The 23,721-nt window shown below is 37.7% G+C and overlaps 3 protein-coding genes across 3 annotated transcripts in view; 2 read left to right on the forward strand and 1 right to left on the reverse strand.

The window, feature by feature from the left end:
- Window positions 1-4,469, forward strand: part of LOC107717593 (A-kinase anchor protein SPHKAP-like) — a 75,954-nt gene extending 71,485 nt beyond the window's left edge. Inside the window, exons 11-12 of the mRNA XM_016524401.1 lie at window positions 685-869; window positions 2,965-4,469. Of these exons, the coding sequence (XP_016379887.1) occupies window positions 685-869; window positions 2,965-3,120 (341 nt within the window). The 3' untranslated portion in view covers window positions 3,121-4,469. The remainder of the gene's footprint in view (window positions 1-684; window positions 870-2,964) is intronic.
- A 927-nt stretch (window positions 4,470-5,396) lies between these two features.
- Window positions 5,397-15,794, reverse strand: LOC107717604 (dynein assembly factor with WDR repeat domains 1-like). Its single transcript, XM_016524410.1, has 13 exons — window positions 15,706-15,794; window positions 15,483-15,555; window positions 14,830-14,974; window positions 13,319-13,377; window positions 13,116-13,238; window positions 12,748-12,847; window positions 11,167-11,274; window positions 10,124-10,230; window positions 8,423-8,525; window positions 7,560-7,674; window positions 6,479-6,555; window positions 5,679-5,841; window positions 5,397-5,589 (listed from the first exon to the last, which is right to left on the reverse strand). Exons 1-13 carry the CDS (start codon window positions 15,743-15,745, stop codon window positions 5,555-5,557), a joined length of 1,248 nt encoding a protein of 415 aa, XP_016379896.1. The 5' UTR covers window positions 15,746-15,794; the 3' UTR covers window positions 5,397-5,554.
- A 1,764-nt stretch (window positions 15,795-17,558) lies between these two features.
- LOC107717594 (thiamine transporter 2-like) lies at window positions 17,559-22,822 on the forward strand. Its single transcript, XM_016524402.1, has 5 exons — window positions 17,559-17,705; window positions 18,685-19,450; window positions 20,527-20,719; window positions 20,868-21,009; window positions 22,622-22,822. Exons 1-5 carry the CDS (start codon window positions 17,559-17,561, stop codon window positions 22,820-22,822), a joined length of 1,449 nt encoding a protein of 482 aa, XP_016379888.1.
- Window positions 22,823-23,721: the final 899 nt, after the last annotated feature.

A 23,721-nucleotide genomic window follows, 5' to 3' on the forward strand; every position in this document is an offset into this window, starting at 1 on the left:
ACAACCTGCCTGTTCTGTCTGAGGGCCGTATATTTACCACAGGTACAGCCTGCTCTGAGCATCGTTATGCACATGCTGCACACAGACCACGCAAATAAAACACGTGACGTTTAAAGCATGCGTGCAGCGCGTGCATATAACAGTCCTGAGCGCAAGCTGTACCGGTGGTCAATAAGAATAAAGTGCAGATATGCCGTTCTAAATGGACGTCGGGAACGGGAAATTGTTAAGATAGCCTGCTCCCGTTCAAATTACACCAGAGTTACCGACCGCTACCACATTTTATTTGGGAATTTAATCCCTTGGCGCAAAAAATCCGGTCGGGTCCCGCGGGAGAGCCGCGGGAATGCAGACCTCGACTGCGAACTGTTCAAGTGTAACTACTTTTTTTTTGGTGTGTTCACATAGCAAGTGCCAAAAGTTTTACCAAGTTTCGTACCATGCCGATGAAGTAAAAAAAATAAAAATAAATAAACAAAATGTAAAATTTTTCAGTCAAAAATGACCAGATAGCACCAGAGGGTTAAAAGATGCATGTTTATTGGAGCTACTCATTTCTACACCAGCAACTGTTTTTCTGACCTTTCCAGTTGATTCTGCTTGCGAAATATTAGATCTACAGCAATCTACAGAGTAACATGCACAGAAGTGGCTGAAAGTGAGCGGTCTGGTTTTGTCTCACAGAAGTCACGTCGGGTCTGTCCACAGCCGGCAGCAGCTGTCAGCGGGAGCTCCTGGTGCTGAACTTTGACATGGATTCAGAGTGTGTGGATGGCGAACTGAGAGCGGCGCTGCAGTGGATCGCTGCGTCTGAGCTCGGCGTGCCGGCGCTCTACTTCAGAAAGACTCAGGAGCACAATCTCGCTAAGGTGAGGACAAATGGAGGTCATGCGTTTGCTAGAATAACTAACCAGGTCCAAGCAGATTCTATACCCACACAGATTTCAGCGCTTCTCATTCATGAAGTTCTCCAGTCTCTCCATGTTTAAATATTTTGCCTAATTTGATTATAGTGACAGCTAGCAATAATTCTCATGTTACTGATGAAAACATACAACATGAATGCAGTAAGGTCATGTGACTACGATGTTGCATTTTACAATTTGAAAACATTTTAACTGTGCACAAAATATACTGTTTTTAGAGAAAATTGGATGAAGTGTAGTGTATGGAGGCAGTGTTTTGAGCCCTTCATCACTGTGTCCGTCAGCAAAGCTCCAGGGGTGTAGAGCTGTGCAGTTTGTAGTCCTAAAACCTGAAAAACAATTAGCATGGATCCTCTCTGGAATTTCTAATGGCTTTTTAGAATAGTTTGTGGTTAACATCACTTGAGGAGACTTTCCCATATTGTTAAACAACACAACTTACACACAGTCATACCTCATTCTCAGTCAGACATGAATTTTGAAAGGGTAGAAGCCAAAGTTGATGCTGTTTTTTATCATTCATAGCTCATATATATATGAGGCTGTTTTTCAGGTTTTGGGCCTCTTACTTCCAGTAAAGGGAAATCTTAATGCTTCAGCATACCAAGACATTTTGGACAATGCTATGCTTCCAACTTTGTGGGAACAGTTAGAGGAAGGGTATGTGCCAGTGCACATGGCAAGCTCCATAAAGACGTGGTTGGATGAGTTTGGTGTGGACAAACTTGACTGGCCCACACAGAGTCCTAACCTCAAACCCATCGAACACCTTTGGGATGAACTGACCCACAGATGCTCTACTGGATGAATGGGCAAAAATTCCCAATGAAACACTCCAAAATCTTGTGGAAGGCCTTCCTAGAAGAGTGGAATGCAATGTGAAGAGAAGAATGCAATGTCGTTAAAGGGGACATCGGATGCCCATTTTCCACAAGTTGGTATGATTCTTTAGGGTCTTTATGAAATGTCTGTAACATACTTTGGTTCAAATTCCTCAACGATCGTGTAAAACACCATCTTTTTACCTTGTCAAAAACTGCTCTGTTCACAGCGACCCGTTTCTGTGCATGTCTCTTTAAATGATAATGAGCTACTGCTCACCCCGCCCCTCTCTTCGGTGGCACGTTACCATCAAAAACAATCCACTGCATCCTCCGTGGCTCTGATGTCGGGAGAAAATTAAGACTCTTATGTTAATTTTTACATCCTACAAAAACTACAAAACACCTGCATTGCTTACGAGACGTTGTTGTCGCTACAGCTGCTCGACTGCGGCGAAAATGGCGGAAATATGCTAATACGGGACAGTCCGTCAGCGGCCGTGGGCGGCTGCCTGAGCAGTATGACGTCATACTGCTCAGAAAATCAAAATGGCCTCATAATTGAGACTGTTTAGATTTCTTGGGTATTAAAAAAAAAGGAGTGAATGGATTTTTATCATTGTAGGGTGGTTGTGTCCACACACTACTAAGATTTATATGCAAACACCATGTAAAAGTGAATTTTGCAACCAATGCCGCCCTTAAAGTACCTGTTCAGGTGTCCCAATAGTTTTGATCATATAGTGTATATATATTTTTCCTTAATTTGTTCTGCATGGCTTTGGCAATTATTTATAGTTGGTGTTGGTTTGTATGCATAAATATGCATGTATGTTACTGCTACATGTATGCTGCATAACAAAACTGATGTGTACATTTTAAAATTGAATAAAAAGTTAATCACAAAAAAAAGCATAATGATATAACACATGGTTATCATTAACTAAAACCTCAAATAAGCATTTTCATTACTTAAAACTGAAATAAAAATAGACATTTGTTCATATTTTCGTACACAATTTAAAAAAATAAAACAACAAAAAACAATACTTAAACTTTAACTAAAATAAAGTGAAAAATTAAATCTAATTCAAAATATCAATAAAACTGTAATAGTATATCAATAAAACTAAAGCAACACTGGTATAACCGCAGTGACTGTTGATGAAGACGATCATGGCTCATGAAGAACTGAACAGCGTGTGTTTGTTTCTCAGTTCCACAGAGTGGTGCAGTTGGCAGGTCAGAAGGCTTGGCGTGTTGGTGACTTGTTCAGTGCTGTGGCTCAGTTCTGTCAGCTCCACCAGGACCTGGAGCACAGAGGACGGCCTGTGCCCAGCCTGTTCGACTGGATACTGAAGACCAAGCGCTAGGGCGCCACCCATCTATGAACCAGGAGTTGGAGACGCCACATATCCGTCCTGTGCTAGCACACGTATATAGTCTAAAGCCAGTGTGAAAACACCAAACACCAATCCCATTTGAGCCGCTAATAGACCCTCACACAACCAAACTGTTTATAGACTCATAGATCCCACAGACTCATCCACAGCCACCGCCATGACTGCACATCAGCACATATATCTAGAGCTCCACTGTGAAACTCTGTTTATCACAGGACAGCAAGGTTTACAAGACACCTGCACGCATTAACGGCTCCAAATCCCAAGATCCTTAGCATGAGGCTTCCTTAGTTCCGAACTTGCCCTCTCTGACCACCAGCACATCCACATTTGATATCCTTAAAATTCACAACTTGCATAAACCTTTATTCACACTTGTATGTCTTTGCTAGATCACAGGAATTATGGGATATACCGTAGGAAGAAATGCCTTGTCCATAAATATGTGCTAGAGATGCACATTCGCATAGATAGTGATTTAAAGATATTTCCCTTTAAATTACGCATGTTCCTGTCTTTACACGCACGCAACGTTAGATCCACCAGTCACCAGCCAGCGCTGGTTAGAGGAACATGGGTTAAACCGACCAATCAGCCTTGACGTTTTTGTAGCTTGCAGATTTTTACTGTACAACAAACCCGTTTCAAATGCACAACGTGACATTTTATCAAGAATAACGGACGTGCGAGCTCTGGTGTAGGGATTGAAAGATATTTAAATGTTTGTATTCAAAGTGAAATATAGTGAGATTCCATTCCAAACACACTTTGTTGTTTTAAGTTTACATTGGCGAACACGTTCTGTCATTTTATTGTACCTCTTGAGGCTGAATTCTCCGTTTGGTTTTGTGCTGACTACTGTTATTTAAGAGAGTTTATTTTGGCTAGATGTAAATAGTCTAGACTGAGCTACTGTACCTTTGGGCTGCAAATGGAAATTTCAGTTTTTGTGTTTTATGACACGCAGACAGACAGGATCACAGCACTGAAAGTCTCACCAGACTACTGTAAAAGTTTCAATATAAAAGTATGAACATAAAAGAGTATATTTAAAGTACAGTTTTGTCACGTAAAAGTTGATGTGTAAATGTGAAATCTGGTGGCGTTATGGTTTTCTCCGCATAGTTACATAATAGTAATGTGTTTTAATATCAGCGTTGAAGGCACACAACTGTATCAAGTCTGTCACGGTATACCTGAATGTATTTATCTTTTCAAAATAAAATTTGCGTACGGTGAGTTTGATGTCAACAGCCTCTATTTGAAAAGAGACACGTGTTTGAATAAAAATTAGATTATATACACATTCAGGCAGCTGTTAAAGGAATAGTGCACCCAAAAATGACAATTTGCTGAACATTTACTCACCCTCAGGCTGTCCAAGATGTAGATGAGTTTGAAGCGATGGTTTAAAGTTAAAACACCTTGATGGATTTGTTTCTTACAAACTCACAGCTCTTCACTTAATTCATGTACCGGAGACTTATGGGTTATTGTGAGGTTTTTATCAGCTGTTTGGACTCTCATTCTGACGGCACCCATTCACTGCAGAGCATCCATTGGTGAGCAAGTGATGTAATGCAACATTTCTCCAAATCTGTTCTTATGAAGAACCAAACCTTTTCTACTGCACATCTTGGATGGCCTGAGGGTGAGTACATTTTTAGCAAATATTCTTATTTGGGTAAACTATTCTTTTAACCTGAAAAAGAGATATTCCAGGATAAATACACAAGAAAATAATTGTGATTTAATATAGTAAGTCTTAATATTGAATAACTGACTTAATATTAAAGTTTGTACAATCAAAAAAAAAAAAATGTTGACAAGCATGCATTTAAATTGAAAGACTATAGAGCAACAGTTTTCCCATTGACTTTCATTATATATTATCATTTTTGGTTTAACAAACAGGTATGAATCAAAATAATTTTTCGTGATAATTCACAGCATGAGTTTAACTTGTATTTGATCCAGAATATTATTTAGGGGGAAACTAACGGCAAAAATAATGTTGGGAACACTTTACTTGAAGCCCTATATATAATGCATTATAAAAGTATTTTTAATGCATTAATAAAATCTCATAATAAATACTTATCTATTTAGCACTACACCTATAAAAATCATTATGCATTACAATATGACAACATAAAAGAATCTGCAAATATTATAATGCATTTAAAATTTGCTTACAGTTATTCATGCAAAAAAAAAAAAGTATTATGAATACCTTTATGATGCATTATATGTGAAGGCTTCAAGTAAAGTGTTACCATAATGTCCTCCACACATACATGTTCTCTGTGAATTGGAATACTACGGCAGTGTGACTAGATGACACACAATATCTTAATCAAAAGAGGTGCAGGAGTACTGTAAGATCAGAGTTCAGGCCACTCTCTCAGTGCCAGATCCTGCAGGTGTTGTCTTTACTGCCTGCAGAAAGATTGACAACAAGGCATGAAATTACTGACGTATGATTACGTTTGTGGATTTATGAGTGTTACGCAGGTGCGTGTAATTGCCTGTAATGATGGTGTCTCCCTCGTAGTTGAAAGCGCAGGAGAAGATCTCATCAGAATGTCCCTCCAGCACCTGCAAACACGCTCCCGTATTCACGTGCCACACACGAGCCGTCTTATCCACACTCGCCGTCAAAACGCGGCTCCCCTGCGGATTAAAACACACCTACGGCGAGAGAGAGAGAGGGAGAAAATAAAAAGCTAATTATATTTCTGCCTTTTGTCATGGTAATGCGTCGGGACGGCTCTACATCATATTCTATCATGAAACAATTACTTTTTGTTTTGCATGTGGAACATCCTATTTCAACGTGCAAGAGAAAAACGGGAGTAGAAAGGGCGCGAGAGAGACAGCTGAACTGAATTTGACCCGTGTTGGTATGACAGGCGTTTTATTATAGCGCTGAAGAACCGAGTGTGTATGTGCGTATTTGAGTTATCACCTTCATACAGGAAATGGAAATATTCTGCTGATGATGCTGACGGTCAGGAGGGGGATGGAAAAGAAAGGAGAGAGGATATTATGGCAAGATGGTTTAAGGATAGGCCTGAGAAAAGACGAGATGAAGAGAGCAATAAGAATGCAAACGGCCGTATGAATATGCAGAGAAGATGACGAACGACTGGGATGCTGGGATGGAGGCAAGAGGGCAGAACAGGGGGATATAAACAGGAAGGGACCTAGACAGGAAATGAGCACCTTAGCAGACCAAGAAAGAGACTGAGTGAAGAGATACGAGAGGATTATTGAGTCTGAAGCTGGAGTGACAGGCCGAGGATGGAGAGAAAATGGGATTTCTTACCTTTGATATCTCTCCATTATGGCCTTCTAATTGACACAAACATTGGAAGGTTTCTGCGCTGAACACTCTTGATGTACCTGCGCACAAAAACCCATGATCAGACTCGATTATAGATGAATCTCAGGAAAACATGTCCAGGTCACAAAATCAAGTTAGATGTGAGTGGGGTAAGATGTGCCAAGACGGAGCCCCGCACATGACATGGGGGGAAAAAATATATATAACATGGCCACGAATTATGAATTTGTTCCCACAACTGGTTTATTTGTGGCCATGATTTACTAATTTGTTCCCTCACAGAAACAGTCAAATGTAGCCACGACTTACTAAATCGAGGGAACCAATTAGTAAATCGTGGCCATGAATTAACAAATTGTGGGAACAAGTTCTTAATTTGTTGCCAAGATATATCATTTTTGTTCCTGCATGTCATGTAATTTTGTGAATGCATCTTCTGGTGAAAACAAAAGACTTCTCTTTCCAATCATTTAGTCCACTTAAACCAGCCCTTTCACAATCAACTGCAACTCACATTCATTTTTGAACTCAATGCAAAAAATCCAATCGACAACAACCAATGAATATCACCATGTCCCCACCCGAATTTTCTTTTCTTTTTTAATAATCCATTGCACTCGGATCAACGTCACAATAAACAAGATCTGCCATGACTTTAAGTTGTCCTCCAGGCAAAGAGAAATTACTAATATTTATATAATATTTCAGAATGTCTGCTATCACCCGAAATGAGAAGCAAGCATCTATATTCATAAGGGTAAATTGTCATATAAGTTTCATTATATGGTAATAGAATTATATGGTAATGCATGAAAACAAAAAACAATTCCCTTTAAAAAAAGTCTTATTTTACAGCACACATCTTTTATAAAAAGGCAGAAAAAAGGCTTTGATTTTTCAGAACATTTGAATATAGTGAAATAATAGTTTTGTTTAAAAGTAAAATATTAATATTTGTAGTAGTATTCCTGTATTTTGAGGCAAAGCTGTTACTATAAGTTGAGACACTGACACACATATGATATATACGACAGATATTATGAGTCTGAATCAGATGTCTCACCATCAGCAGAGGCCGTAGCGATCAGTTGACCAGTGGAGTTAAAACACACATCCAACACCTCATCATTATGACCCAAGAGAGTAGCCAAACACTGACCGCTGTCTGTGTCCCACACCTACACACACAACCTGTTATATAACACACACACAAACCACACCACGACCCGAAATAACCTCACAAACACACTGTGTATTAGCCAGATTGAGTGAATTCCATTAGAGAGTGGGCATCACTCTGGGTGAGTGCTGTGAAGGGTGCAGTGTGTGTCCCCTTCAACGGAATTTACCCATTCTCTTAATTTAACACAGACATACATGCAGACATCTCAGTGCTATTATCTAACCACAGACACACCAAATGAACTGACACACTGACAAAAGCTGCTAAAAAGCTGAGAAGGACTTTGTCCCACTGTGTTTTCGAGAAACATCACTGTGCTGAATAATTAAGAGCCCTCACACTTCTAGGAACAGACAGACAATCAGAAGAAGAGAGTTACTCAGACAGATCAAATGGGTCACATTAAAACATTAAAGGGGTCACATTCATGAAAAATAGAATTGTCCTTCATCTTTTAAAATAAAAGAGTTCAGTCGTGTACCATGTAAACATAGTTTCAGAACTTGCAAAAACGTCTTGTTCCAGATTTACTGTCTGGAACCTTGCTATATAAATATAAACTAATAACCAAATTCATTTGATTCAGCATCTTGCTATCACACTGCTTCTGATGCAACCGACAAACACTGGGAAGGGAAAAACTCAATTTGGATGCAAAATTATTATAAACGGACCTCAGGGGGAAAATCATAATTTAAAAGGCTCTTTTACGAGACGGAACGAGAGTGAAGAGAGACAGAAACCTTGCAGGTTTTATCCAGAGAGGCCGTGACGATGAGGGAACAGTCCCAGTTGAACTGAACGCAGCTGATTTCTCCTCGGTGACCTGTGAGAATGTGAACTTTGCTAGAAGAGACAGACAAAATACACAATGTCATTAGGCTGTCTGAAAAGTCAAGTCACATTTATTCAGGGCTTCTAATTTGCACAAATTAAGGACTTAAAAAGGTCTTAAATCAGAGCAGAAAGTCTTAAATTCAAGTTGTGGTATTAAATGTATTTTTATCTAAACAACCTTAAATCAAGATATATATTTACTTTAAAATTGAAATGGAATCAAATTCAAATTGAAGATAGTTGACTTGTTTTCTGAGAAATTCCACACAATTAAGTGTGAAATATCTCTCAGTGAGGTATGAAATTTGTTTTCCTTGATTTTTCTGAGCCCATACATTGGCAGATATTTGTTCTTGTTTTAATCATAAACTCACTTCATTTTGAGACTTCTTATCTTGCTATTATACTTCTCAATGTATCTTAATTTAAGAAACTTTAGACATTTGCACTGGAAAACAAGACAAAACTACTGAGGAAGAACAGCATTTGTGTGTGTGTGTGTGTGTGTGTGTGTGTGTGTGATCAGTAGGTATGGTAAAAGTTATCAAAGACTATAGAAATACCCAAGACGTGTCACTCGTATTGTTTTGAATGGGGAAAAATATCAATATGGCCGCGCTATCGAACGAAGCCCCGCCTTCTGAGCAAAAGAGCCAATCGCTAATCGGTAAAGTCAGCGCGTCATTGTTCTATTGTATTTTGCGCCGCTCGCGTCCGGTGTAGACACGGTGTGAGACTATGGAAGGCCTTAAAGACGTACACGTAACGTCAAAAGAAGTATTTGTCTTTACGGCCTTCCATATGAGACGTGCGCCTAGGACTGTGCATTCGCACTGGCTGGTCTAGCCTGAGAAATAGGCTTTTTATAACGTCATTTGAGCAAAATAAACAACATTTATGACACAGTTGTTGTCAGATTTCTTTGGTGATTTCAAATATGAAATTTAATCGCAAGCTTACAAAACAGTTTTGGAGAATTTGAGTTTCCCCATTCAAAGACATGAGTTGCACTTGCATTCACGAGAGGCGTTTCAAAGATGACCGCCGAGTGACATGACTTGTCTTAAAGAGTTATTTCCATAGTCAAGTTAAGGTTTTTTTTTTTTTTTTTTGTGAATTAAATGAATTAAAGAGTAATTGCGATCTGTTCAAAATGTGTATTTTCAAACTGTTGCTCATACAACTCATTTTGAGCTCCCTAGACAAATACATTTAGAGAACATATTTATGTATTCAAGTTGGTGCCTAAACTTTCTTTAAGTTCTGTAAGGTTAATTTAAGACTTTTTTAAGACCAAGTACAGAAACCCTGTTATTTGTAAAGCTCTTTTCATAATACACATCATTTCAACGCAACTTTACAGAAAGTCAAACTGTTATGTCTATAATGCCTTATTGCCTTAGGTTTAGGGATGGGCACTATGACAATATATAAGAATGATACGACTGATTTAGATCTTGCTGTTTTTTTCTATTTATAGTGTTGTCTATATCAGAGCTGCAGTGGCATATCTGTGCATTCAAGGCAATTAAGAGATTTAAAAATTGTCTGTTGTGGTACTGTAGTGAAAAGGAAGTTGAAAAATGAACTATAATGTATACACCAACCTGCCAGAAGAAACGTCCCACAGAATGGCAGTGTGGTCAAACGACCCCGTGACCAAATGATCGCCCATTGTGTTAAAGGAGAGAGAGATGATCTCGGCGAAGTGACCCTGAGAAAGCGTTGAATAGAGAAACGCTGTGAGTGGAGAGAGGAAGCTTTAATAGAAAGGCAGCCTTTTTCACTTCATATTAATTTCCCCAATTCATCGGTAAGAACTCACTGAGCTTTTCATAATTTAGATTCATCGAGAAATAATTAGAGAGTTAAGAGGGGTAATTACACAGCACACACACACACACACACACACACAGCACTCGGCCACACTGCTCAGGGTGTCTACAGATATAAACAAGTTAAATTTAAGACTTTTTAATACCACCTTATGTGAAATTTAAGACCAAACCTGTGACAGAAATACACATTATATTACATACTAGAACTGGGTAAAAAATATCGATATCTCGATATTAATCGATTCTCATTTTTACGGAACGATATCGATTCTTTTACGGTGCATCACCAAGATTTTTGGTGTGACTGTAGAATTTTTTTGCGGCAATGTGACTAAAATATTTAAAGACCCACTGAATCTGAATTTAAGACATTTTAAGTCTTTTTAAGGCAAACTTTATTTAAGACTTTTTAAGGGCCCGCTGGCCACCCTGACTGCTCTGCCATGTGCTGCGATGAGGAACAGACCTCCAAACGCTCCGTCTCATCCCCTCTCCCTTCGTCCGCAAGTTTCTCACATCTATACAGCTCCGGTTCAGACCGTGTCACATGAAGCATCTGTTTGTATTCGGCACGCTGCTATTCGACTAAACAAAGTGGAATGCTTGAATTATCCCATAAATGGTCGTAATGACAGATTTGATGACAAAGCCATTAATAAACACACGCATGGATGAATTTTCACTGATCACTGGAGAGAAATCATTAAAAATCCCATAGGAGATAAGCACATGAGGGGGAAAATGATGACGCAGGATAGGTGGAAATGTGGATGATGAACAATAATGCAGAAAAACCACAGGATGAGACGTACTGCCAATGTGGACACCTCTTTTCCACTCTCAACATCCCATAATTTAGCCGTGGTGTCCATGCTGCCCGTAGCAACCAAGGTACTCTGAGGGTTGAAGGCCAAGCAGACCTAATAGTAGGCACACACAGAAAATAGAGGCAGTATTTGAGATTAATCAACCAAATTCCAAAAGCACAATATGAATGCACAGGGTTCTGCCCCATTTGGCATCCTAAGTCAAACCCCTAGACATAATTTGTTCAGCATACTTAATTTGGCGCCCCCTAAGAGAGGGACCCTAACAGTTTGGATATACGTAGCCTAATGAGTTGAATGGCTTTGCTCAATTTCACCAACCATTTCTTTTTCAGTTAAAGATACATACAATAAACGTGTTCTTAGCAATCACACTGTCATTGTCATTTAGTTAGGGTCTCAGATAACTTTCCATTTACATTACTGTCTTTTGGAATCCAATTTACGCCCCCTGAAGTTGTTTGTGTTAAAAGTCCTGTCCTATTTCTTTTTAAAATACTAGAAAGAAATACAAACTACCCCCAAAAAAATCAACGAACATCCAAACAAACAGAGAATCAGACACATGCATTAATGGATTACTATTCTTTAAAAAAGTGTAAAATCAAGCATGCATTATTGCATCTAAGGGACAGCATTTCAGTCCTAGATGTCTTAATGGTATAGCTCTCCCAGATATGAACATTCTGTCATTATTTACTAACCCTCATGTCATTTCAAAGTTGTATGACTTTCTTTTTCTTCTGTTGAACTTAAAGGCAGGGTATGTGATTTTTCAAAAACACTTTAGAAAACTGATTCGGGCCGAATAGCAAAACAAACTTGTAGCCAATCAGCAATAAGGGGTGTGTCTACTCGTGATGTGGAGGAGAGCGCGTTCAGTGCATGGGACGGACATTAGCCGAGCCGAGCGACAGAAAGATAGAGATGGCGGATAAAAAAACAAAAGAGGAAAACGTCTGCGGAAAGATAAGGCAAGAAGTACAGAAATCACTTACTCTGCCTTTAAAAGGAGATACGTTGGTAACCAAACAGGTTCGGTTCCCATTGTATGGACAGAAAATACAACAGAAGTCAATGGGAACCGAAACTTGGTATTTGTCTGTTCATTTCACCGTATTCCTGACATTCCAAACCTATTTGTTTTCCTTTCTTCTGTGGAACACATATTTTGCAGAATGTCCTGGCAAATGTTTTCCATATAAAGTGAATTGGGATAGAGCTGTCGAGCTTCAAAAAGGGCAACAAACATAAAAGCATATTACTCGCGCTATATTTCTAGTATTTCACAGCCTTTGTTGGAGGAACAGACTGAAAATTAAATGGCTTAAATCACATCCTCTGAAACATATCAAGACACACTGTGCCAGGCTTGAAGTCAATGACGTCAAATGTCATTGGTCTCAGTGTCTCATGCCAGGATATATCTCCTGAAAAAGGACAGTCACACAGGTTTGGAACAACATGAGGGTAAGTAAATGAGGGCAGAATTATCATTTAACTGTTCTTTAAACTGCTGAGACTAAGAGTGAATGAACGGAGAAAACAGTGAGCTTGCAAACGTACGATTTCTGCTGTGTGCCCTCTAAATGTGTAGAAACACTTTCCTGTTTCAGCACTCCACAATTTGCAGGTCTTGTCAAAGGAGCCTGTGGCAACCTTGTCTCTGAGAGAGAAAACGAGAGAGCGAGCGAGAAAGAGGGCAGAGAGAGAGAGAAAAAAGGACAAGGGCTCCTGTTATGACTCAAATTGACAAATGGTCCCATTGTAATAACAACACCAGTTACCCTGCAGTGCCCTAACCCTGCAGAAAGAGACAGTGAGGGCTTTTTTTTTCAAAAAAAAAACAAAAAAAACAAGGGAAGGATGAAGGGTAAGCCATTCTGAACGATTCGGGGCATAAGTGATGAAATGCGCAAGAGCCGTGCTGTTACCCGTAAGGGTTGTTGAAGGCAATGGCGTACACAACGTTCCTGTGGCCCTCCAAAGTGTGCAGCTCCTCTCCGGATGCGGTGTCCCATATTTTACAAGTCCTGTCATAGCTTCCGGTTATAAAACTGCAAACAGACGGAAAGTAAAGGAGAGAGGCAGAATTAGAGGGAGGGGGCAGGCATGTGAGCACAGCTGATAAACTCACCTCGATCCTGATTTATTGAAGGCTACATTCGTCAGGGGCAAGATGTGAGCCTGAAGTGTCTGTAGAGGTAGACAGAGAAGACGAACACTCGGGGGGATGCACTTAACCACATTAATTCATTTCAGATCTATAAGCATGACTATGTAATTTCCATACATATTTACTATGACTTTGATGTACAAAAACAGCAGTTTACCCTCTGCTGCCACCTAGTGGGTAATTTGTAATTTAGTGGGATTTGTTGATTAGAGTAAATGTAAAAAAATCATTCAAATGCATTTAATTAGGCTATTTAGTGTATATATAATTGTGGCGGTAATGAACAAAAGCAGCAGAATGGACGTTTGGACAAAATAATCATGTAATGTTCAATAATTAAATATCATGGATTCTTCACAAGTCCTTTTAAATAGTCATGCTGTGTAACAAATGAATTAATAAAAGTACAAATGGCATGTCTCTCAATTATAAGAGGGAAAATAAAAAGTACATGTATAATAAATATAAAAGAAGTAGCAACATGCTGTTTAAAGGACTAGTTCACCCAAAAATGAAAATTTGCTGAATTTTACTCACCCTCAGGCCATCTAAGATGAGTTTTTTGTTTTGTTTTTTAATCGGAACAGATTTGGAGAAATTTAGCATTCTGTCACTTGCTCACCAATGGATCCTCTGCAGTGAATGGGTGCCGTCAGAATGAGAGTCCAAACAGCTGATAAAAACATCACAAGAATCCACAAGTAATCCACACCCCTCCAGTCCATCAATTAACATCTTGTGAAGCCAAAAGCTGCATGTTTGTAAGAAACAAATCCATCATTAAGATGTTTTAACTCGCTTTTGACCAAAATAAGAGCCCATAATCCATAATAATGCTTCCTCCAGTGAAAAAGTCCATCTCCTGTTGTCCTCTCACATAAAAATCCACCAATATGTTTGTTTAGAGCTGTTTTGGAGTGTTTTCCCTTGTAAAGTGTGCTTTATCTGTGTACATTTCTCTCTTGATTCAGACAAGAGAATTGGATAGAGGACTTGTTTGAAATTAAAATGTCTTAAGTATGGATTTGTTTCTAACAAACATGCAGTTTTCAAGACATTAATGGATGGACTGGAGTGGTGTGGCTTACTTGTGGATTATGTGTGATGTTTTATCAGCTGTTTGGACTCTCATTCTGACGGCACCCATTCACTGTAGAGGATCCATTGATGAGCAAGTGATGTAATGCTACATTTCTCCAAATCTGTTCCTATGAAGAAATAAACTCATCTACATCTTAGATGGCCTAAGGGTGAGCACATTTTCAGTAAATTAACATTTTTAGGTGAACTATTTCTTTGCATTAGTTTTTTAAGAAGTCTAAGACACTGCTGTCACTGCATTACCCTAGAGCTGAATGACTAGACAGCCAAACATTTTTCAGAATATAAATAATCACAATATGCAAAACAGATCAAATATTCATGACCCAAATATGCTTGTTTGTTTATGATTGGTCAGTATTTATTAGTACCCTGAAAAGGTAGAACTTGCGGTCATCCTTTTGGCCAACTTTCTCTTGTAGTCTGCAGATCAGGACTTTCACCTGCTCAGCGCATGATGAGGTGATGAGAGGTTCAGCTGCTCTAATGTCTGACAGTAACTCATTCACATCAGTCCTAGAGAAGGAAAATGTTTGTCACATAAACAGGTAGTCAGTTTTATATATATATATATATATATATGTGTGTGTGTGTGTGTGTGTGTGTTTGTGTGTGTGTGTGCGTGCGTGAGGTAACACTTTATAATAAGGTCTTAACGTTAGTCATTGCATTTGTTAGTGTGTCAGTGTTTATTAAGCTTTGTTAACGTTAGTTAATATACCTGTTCATTAAAGGCAGGGTATGTGATTTTTCAAAAACACTTTAGAAAACTCTGCCTTTAATGTTAGCTCAGGTCCATGAAATAATACTAACAGGTACGACTTTCGATTTTAATTATGTGTTAGTAAATGTTGAAATTATCATCAACTAAGAGTAATAAATGCCTTAGAAGTATTTTCCATCGTTAACTAATGTATTTAACTACTGTTAACAAGTGGAACCTTGTCTTAAAGTGTGACCTAGATATAACAAAACGAGGCCATTTGAATGTGTAGTTATGAGTGAACTAGTTTGACAGTCATACTCTGGAGTCAAGTTTAACAGATCGATGGATTTCGTCCTTAGCTGCCCCCCTTTCTCATAGTCCAGGAATATTCCTGCGCAACAACAAAACAGGCTTTATTTTGCAAATGCGAATCCAACGAGCCTTCGATCAAATCGTTTGCAGTGTCAAATTGAACCAGGCACTCAGCAAAACTTTACTAGGTGAATGGTATGTCATATAAAACGTTAAATATGTATATTACCTGGTGGGTAGTATCGTATGTGTAGCCGTTTCAGTCTCATCACGCCAAAGAAGACGGTGTCAACAAACCGTTACTACGGTGACGAGACACATGTGCTGCGTACCCGCGCATGCGCACGTTCTGCCTGTTTTTTCCCCCCAACATAACGTTTTAGCGCATTGGTGGTTAATTATGAATTCGTACGTTTTCGTAAGAATAACATCGTACGAGTTCATCATACGACATCGCCACCTCGTAAAAAAATTTTTTTTTTAATGAGATCGGGTTGAAATATTGCACTTATTATTTAGCATGAATGGGGTATGAACACATTTATGAATATGACATATATATATATATATATATGCATAAAGATTACATATAAATATTACATAATATCCTCCTGGGACCCAGGCATAGACTTTTGTCCTCTGTAAAGGACATTATATTTTAGTGAATTTCTCTGAGAGCATAAATGCCACAGTTTTAGTCTGGATGTCCTGTACGGAGCACATTCAGGGCTTTTCACAGATATCAAATGTTTGGAGGTTTGATCATAATCACTCCCTCTCCTTGGTCTTTAAATATGACTGATATTGACAGAATGATCAAATTTAGCACTCTTAGGGAAATATGATAATGTTTTGTAATTATCATTTAAATCTGGCTAATTTTGAAAATTGTCATAAATAAACATCTCAGAAAAAATTTTATGGGGTTTCAAATCGAAATATGACTTTTTGTTACGAAACAGGGCACAATTTTCATACGTCTTCTGTAGAGGACACCAGGACAAACATCATGTTAATCAGACATTTTGGGGAAACACAACAAGTCAATAGAGAACGAAATTATAGATCAATATTCCTATGAAATATGAGAAATTCTTATGAAAGTGTTGCCAAGTTATTACTACCAATTCTTTTTTCATTATGGTTTGCCCCAAGAACACATTAATATGCAAATTAGATGCAATGTGTAGATACATTGTATAGAAGGGGAATATCAATTAATGGACATTTTACACACAAATTGCATAAAGCAAAATAGTATATCAAATCATTCTGTTATATCTTTCATAACATAGTTGAGAATCATCTTTGTACAAAGTTTGGTTAAAAATAGCCTGAAACCTAAAAAGTGATTGGTGAATGAAAAAATAAAACATTGTTTTTGCCTATACATGCCTTTTCATGTCTAATTTTATTTTATTTTATTTTTTGAATAACTTAGTCCTAGCGTCCTCTACAAAGGACATAGCATAAAATATGAATAAAATATATTTTTTCAAAAATGTTTTTTTTCTACATTTGTTTCTTTAGCGCCAACCAATGTAATGACATTAAAAAAAAATCACAAAACTTTTTTTTTTATGGTTCTCAGGAGCATATTGACAACACACTGCAGATTAGTTAAGTGCCTTATTTAGAAATCTTCTGAATTTTCTCAAGCTATAAACCCTGGTCATATATCTGTTTGTTTGTTTGTTTGTTTGTTTGTGTATGTAAAGCTGCTTTGAAACGATATGTATAGTAAAAAATGCTATACAAATAAACATGAATTAATACGGTTAAATGATTTGAAACAGCATTCGATTTACTTTACTTTTTGTCAACACACACATATATGCACACACCAACAATTAGGGCCTACATGCACACAAAAAGGTCAAAGTCTTCATCATAAATATATATATTCATTTACCCTGATTCCTACCTTCATTTACAGCTCCTTATGGGGAAATCAGGGACTGGACTTGGCTTACTTTACACTGCACAGCAAAAACACCAACAGATACACCAGACCAACAGCTCCTTGACCTAAAATGAGAGACATAATCTTGTGGTAGTGAAAATAAAGACAGGCAGATAAGAATGAATTTCTGGAGGAAAATGAAGAGGTCAGACTGGGTCTTCCACACTGTTTTGCTCTCTCTTTATGGTTTCTTTGCCAACTGCAGACCAGCAGAGCCTTTTCTTACACCTTACTTGGTGGGACCCAAAAACATCTCAGAGGAAGTGGTGAGTATTGCTGTTTTTTCATATTTTCACGTTGGCTTAAGGGCTCAGACAGATAACAACAGTGAGAAACAAGCACACACAGAACAATTTACACTATAATATACTGATAATTTAGTGTGGCAAATGCTCCCTTTACAATGGGAATGATAAATGAATGTCTATAGCAGGGGTGGCGAACTCCAGTCCTGGAGAGCCGCAGCCCTGCAGAGTTCAGCTCCAACCCTAATTAAAACTCACCCTCTCTTTATGGTTTCTTTGCCAACTGCAGACCAGCAGAGCCTTTTCTTACACCTTACTTGGTGGGACCCAAAAACATCTCAGAGGAAGTGGTGAGTATTGCTGTTTTTTCACATTTTCACGACAGTGAAAATAACAACAGTGAGAAACAAGCACACACAGAACAATTTACACTATAATACACTGATAATTTAGTGTGGCAAATGCTCCCTTTACAATGGGAATGATAAATGAATGTCTATAGTATTGACTGTATTAGATGTATTATAATAGGTGCCCTTGAAAACATATTTATTTACCCAAACCTTTCTACCCTTCAGACCTTGATTAGCTTGTTCAGGTGTGTTTGATTAGGGTTGCAGCAAAACTCTGCAGGGCTGCGGCTCTCCAGGACTGATGTTCGCCACCCCTGGTCTATAGTATTGACTGTATTAGATGTATTATAATAGGTGCCCTTGAAAACATATTTCCTTACCCAAACCTTTCTCTGAGCTATAATCATATCTGTTTTAAAACTTCAGAATCTTAAAATTGAACTAAAACTATAGTCAAAATATTGGTTAACTGCATTGACATTCTCCATTGGTTGCTATAATAGCGATGCATCACTCGTGCCTTGTGAGTCTTATCTCTTACGCAATATAGCTTGCAATAGCTGCATTGATTTCAAATCATTTACCTAAACATTTCCTGTTGTTTCTGATTCAAATGACCAATGGCCATCTTCTTTCCGCTCATCCAGGTAACAAACTACCTGTTCCCCATCTGGACGTACTCATATCTGGCTGTACTCTGTCCAGTCTTCCTGTTGACAGACTTAATTAGATACAAACCTCTAATAGTAACTCAAGGTCTTTTTCTTGTCATAAATTACATACTTCTGTGCTTTGCTACCAGTTTAATTGCTCTGACCTACCTACAGTTCAACTTTGCAATGGTCACCTCCACCGAAGTGGCCTATTTTTCATATATCTACAGCGTCATTCCTCCTGAGCGCTACCAACGAGCCACGGGGTACGTTCGCAGTGCCATGCTGACTGGATTTGCCTTTGGAGCCACATTAGGACAGCTATTAATTTCACTGGCTGACACAAGCTACTTCCATGTAAACACTATTACTCTGGGTATAATGTCAGTGGCTTTCTGTATTTCTTTGGGCCTGCCGATGCCTCAGCATGGAATGTTTTTTAAGAAGGCGGCGGAGGTGTCTACGGACACACTGAATGAGGTTACAGATGCATTTGGGGGAGAAACGGATCTAAGAAAGCAGGCTACAGGAACATGCTGCGATTGGGGAAACATTAAAACCTCTGGAAAACAAATGTGGGAGAGTCTCAAAGAGTCCTACTCCTCCAGAAGACTGGTGCAGTGGTCCCTCTGGTGGGCTTTGGCTACAGCTGGATATGGACAGGTTTTTAACTACGTTCAGCTGATGTGGGACCACGTTGAGCCCTCCAGTACATCCTCCGTGTATAATGGGGGAGTAGAGGCGGTCTGCACACTTGTAGGTGAGGCATTTTGTGGAGTATTTTAGTAAATAAAGGTAAAAAATCAAGTTTCAAAAAGTTCATTTTCACAGCGGTGCAATAGAAGAACCATTCTGGGTTCCCCAAAGGATCTTTCGGTGAAACATTCTTAAAATAACCTTTTAGTGTGAAGAACATTTGAATGATCTACACTCTTATTGCCATCTGCTTCCATGAATGTATAACATCCATGGAACCTTTCCATTGTTCTATTTTTAAAAAAAGGAAAGTTCTTTGAGGAAACTAAAATGGTTCTTCTATGGCATCACTGCGAAAACCCATCTTTTGGAAAATGAGGTGCTTCTGTTCAACACAAAAGAAGATATTTCAAAGAATGTTGGGAACCAAACAGTTGCTGGTAGCCATTGACTTCCATAGTATGGAGAGAAAAAAAATACTATGTGTTCAACAAAAGAAAGATATTGATACAGGTTTAAAACAACATAAGGGTGAGTAGATGATGACAACATTTTAATTTTTGGGTGAACTATGCCTTTAAGAGTGTAGAGAACCTTTTGCGGAATGGAAAGATTTCATGGATGTTAAAGGTTCTTCATTGAACCAAAGATGCCAATAAGGAAACTTTACTTTTAAGAGTATGAGTGTATCTGAGAGTCAAAGACTTCATTAAGCATAAACACCATCAAAAGTGTAATAAATCCTTTATCTTTATAGTGAACGATATCAGAATATGCCTAGCTGAACCAATCCTGCTTTATCCGCAAATCATGTTGAATCATGTTGCATAATTGTTATGCAGTTTGCATTGGAATTCAGCAGCCCAGTATGTGTGGGGGAAGATCATTGAAGCAATTCCAACAGTAGGGGTTTGGTATGGTCACTTTAATTAAAGCAGAAGAGAACGTCTCTCAGTTTTGATGTCTTGACAAGAACATTAAAAAAAAGGCAACATAAATGAGTTCTGAGTGCAACACAGAATAAAAATGCAGTCTAAATGCATTTCCCTGATTTAATTGTTGCCTTGTGTCGTGCCTCTTCTTTGGTCACAGGTTTAACATCTCTCTCATTGTGATTCATGCTGTGATTGCTGCTTTCAGGTGCGGCGGCAGCTTTCTCTGTGGGTTATATCAGAGTACAGTGGGATGTGTGGGGCGAGCTCTCGCTGGGTGTTTTCTCTGCCATAGGAGCAGGGTGTGTCTTTCTCATGGGCCTCACTAACAATATCTGGCTGTGTTATGCAGGCTACGCTATCTTCAAAGCATCATACATGTTCCTCATCACAGTCACAATGTAAGTTAGACATTACACAATGGACTTAGGAAGCATAAGTTTTCTATATGTAGAAATATATATATATATATATATATAGATAATGAAAAGGAGGTATTTTTTCCATGACTAACTTTTTCCTTATTTTTTTCCCCCTTTTTGCTGGAAGGTTTCAGATAGCGGTTAACCTCTCAATGGAATGTTATGCGCTAACTTTTGGTATTAACACTTTTTTTGCTCTTACACTTCAAACTATACTTACTGCTATTGTGGTGGACAATTCAGCCCTGGGACTGGACATCGTGACACAAGTAAGCTCTCACTACACTGAACTTAATGAAATATAAGCCTATATGAAATAATAGTCAGATTTTTTTTTTTTTATTGCGTATCATACTTGATCAGTCTTTTATGGCTCATATAGTATGATATTGACAGAATATGAAGTTCACACTCAAGGAGGAAAAACCCTTAATTTTTATTCAGAGGCCAAACTGAGTAAAAAAAAAACCCTGATGCATCGTATTTGATACATTTGAACATGATTTTTCTAAAAATATAATCAAGTAAACCTAAGTTGCTCAAGTCCAGTAAGTGTTAGTCTTTTAATATTACTGACAATTTAAAGTCAGACAACAGAAGGCATGTAGTGGATTGTGTACAACAGGTTTTTAGCAGTTTTGATCATGTTGATAATTTAGAAGCCTTAGAAATTTCTGAGTGCAACACAGAATAAAATTGCAGTCTAAATGCATTTACTTATTTAATTGTTGCCTCTTCTTTGGTCACAGGTTTAACATCTCTCTCATTGTGATTCATGCTGTGATTGCTGCTTTCAGGTGCGGCGGCAGCTTTCTCTGTGGGTTATATCAGAGTACAGTGGGATGTGTGGGGCGAGCTCTCGCTGGGTGTTTTCTCTGCCATAGGAGCAGGGTGTGTCTTTCTCATGGGCCTCACTAACAATATCTGGCTGTGTTATGCAGGCTACGCTATCTTCAAAGCATCATACATGTTCCTCATCACAGTCACAATGTAAGTTAGACATTACACAATGGACTTAGGAAGCATAAGTTTTCTATATGTAGAAATATATATATATATATATATATAGATAATGAAAAGGAGGTATTTTTTCCATGACTAACTTTTTCCTTATTTTTTTCCCCCTTTTTGCTGGAAGGTTTCAGATAGCGGTTAACCTCTCAATGGAATGTTATGCGCTAACTTTTGGTATTAACACTTTTTTTGCTCTTACACTTCAAACTATACTTACTGCTATTGTGGTGGACAATTCAGCCCTGGGACTGGACATCGTGACACAAGTAAGCTCTCACTACACTGAACTTAATGAAATATAAGCCTATATGAAATAATAGTCAGATTTTTTTTTATTTTATTTTTTTTAATGGAACAGTTTATTGAACCTTTAGACAAAACATAAAAGAAAAGAAAAAAATTTTTTTTTTTAAAGTTTGCATTTGGTGCAGATTCTGATATTTATATAGCCAAAATTTAAGATGAAATTCGGATAACTTTATAACGGTATAACAGGCTACTTACTGTAGCCTACATAAAATGCATATAAATATAAGTTGTCACTCTATCTCCCAAGAGACATATGAACCGCAACCAACACCTGACCTGAACCTTACAATTATAGTAAAAGTATAAACTATCAATCGGATAGCAGAAAACATGTAGGCCTAGTAGATTGTGTACATGAAGTTTTTCACAAGTTTTGAACATTATGATCATTTAGATGCATCGAATGAAACACTAGGTTTTACAAGGTTAAAAAGATTTTCAAGAAAGTAACATAAATCATAACATTCATAGCATTCAGACGTGGAATGTTTGAATTAAACTGTTAGTGTCTGATTGGATGTGTTACATTGTATTTAAATTTTTCCCCTTCTGTTACAGTTTCTTGTATATGGAGGTTACTACAGCACCATCTCTGTGCTCTTCCTCATGCAAGGCTTGTACACAATTTGTAAGAATTACCGTAAATCTCCAGCAGAAACCAATACAGACCGGCCACCCTCTATCACTCTGGAGGATAAATATGGATCAGACAGACAGTATCTTGGTCCACAAAATGTGAACGAACAATCAGCATTATAAGTATATATATATATATATATATATATATACAGTATATATCACAAGCCCAATGTTTTTTTTATGCTGTTATTAGGCTACAGGAAAAACTGTATTAAGTGGTTGTGTATTGTATAATATAATTATTTATTCGCCCAGTGTATTTGCATAGACTGTTCTGTGATGTCATTTCCTGTTTACGATTTAAAATAAGTACTCACTTAGCATATATTTACCAAACCCTACAATTCAAATAAAATATTAAAAATAATAAGACGTTTCTTGTGTAAATTAGTTAACATTAAGCCTTATAAACAAGCATCACAAGTCTATATATCATAAGTATCATATAAAAAGAATTAAAATGTTAAACAGAAAAACAGTGCTTACTACCGTAACACGGAACGTCATCTGTAACACCGGAAGTTTTTGAAACACGCAGTTGGGAATAGCGGACGTGACGTCAACTATTTGTAAAATGGGAATTGCAGTCTCATAACCGTTTGCAAGAATGTGTTGCCATTTTTCACATTTAATATTGCTAGTGTGGTTATAAGTGTTTTGACTAAGCAATGATTATTACAAAGATGTTTTATGATCAAAAAATAATAATAATAAATATATACATTTAAATAAATTTATATTGCCCCCTTTATATAATAAAGGAGGCAATATAAGTCATTATAGTTCGAGATACATCTAATAAAATTATACTAAATATATTCTATATAGATCAGAGAAAATAGTGCTAAAATAAATACATACAAATTATTTCCGCGATAAACATAATTAAATAAGTTATATTTTACATATATGTTGTGAGCCTCACAATAAAAAAGATTATGTGATGTCCGATGCCTCTCTTCCGTTATCCATAAATATAAAAAATAAAAATAAAGGACTTTTTTTGGGCAAAACAGCTC

This window comes from Sinocyclocheilus rhinocerous, unplaced genomic scaffold (genome assembly GCF_001515625.1).
Source record: "Sinocyclocheilus rhinocerous isolate Xijiao unplaced genomic scaffold, SAMN03320098_v1.1 scaffold240, whole genome shotgun sequence".
NCBI lineage: Eukaryota > Metazoa > Chordata > Actinopteri > Cypriniformes > Cyprinidae > Sinocyclocheilus > Sinocyclocheilus rhinocerous.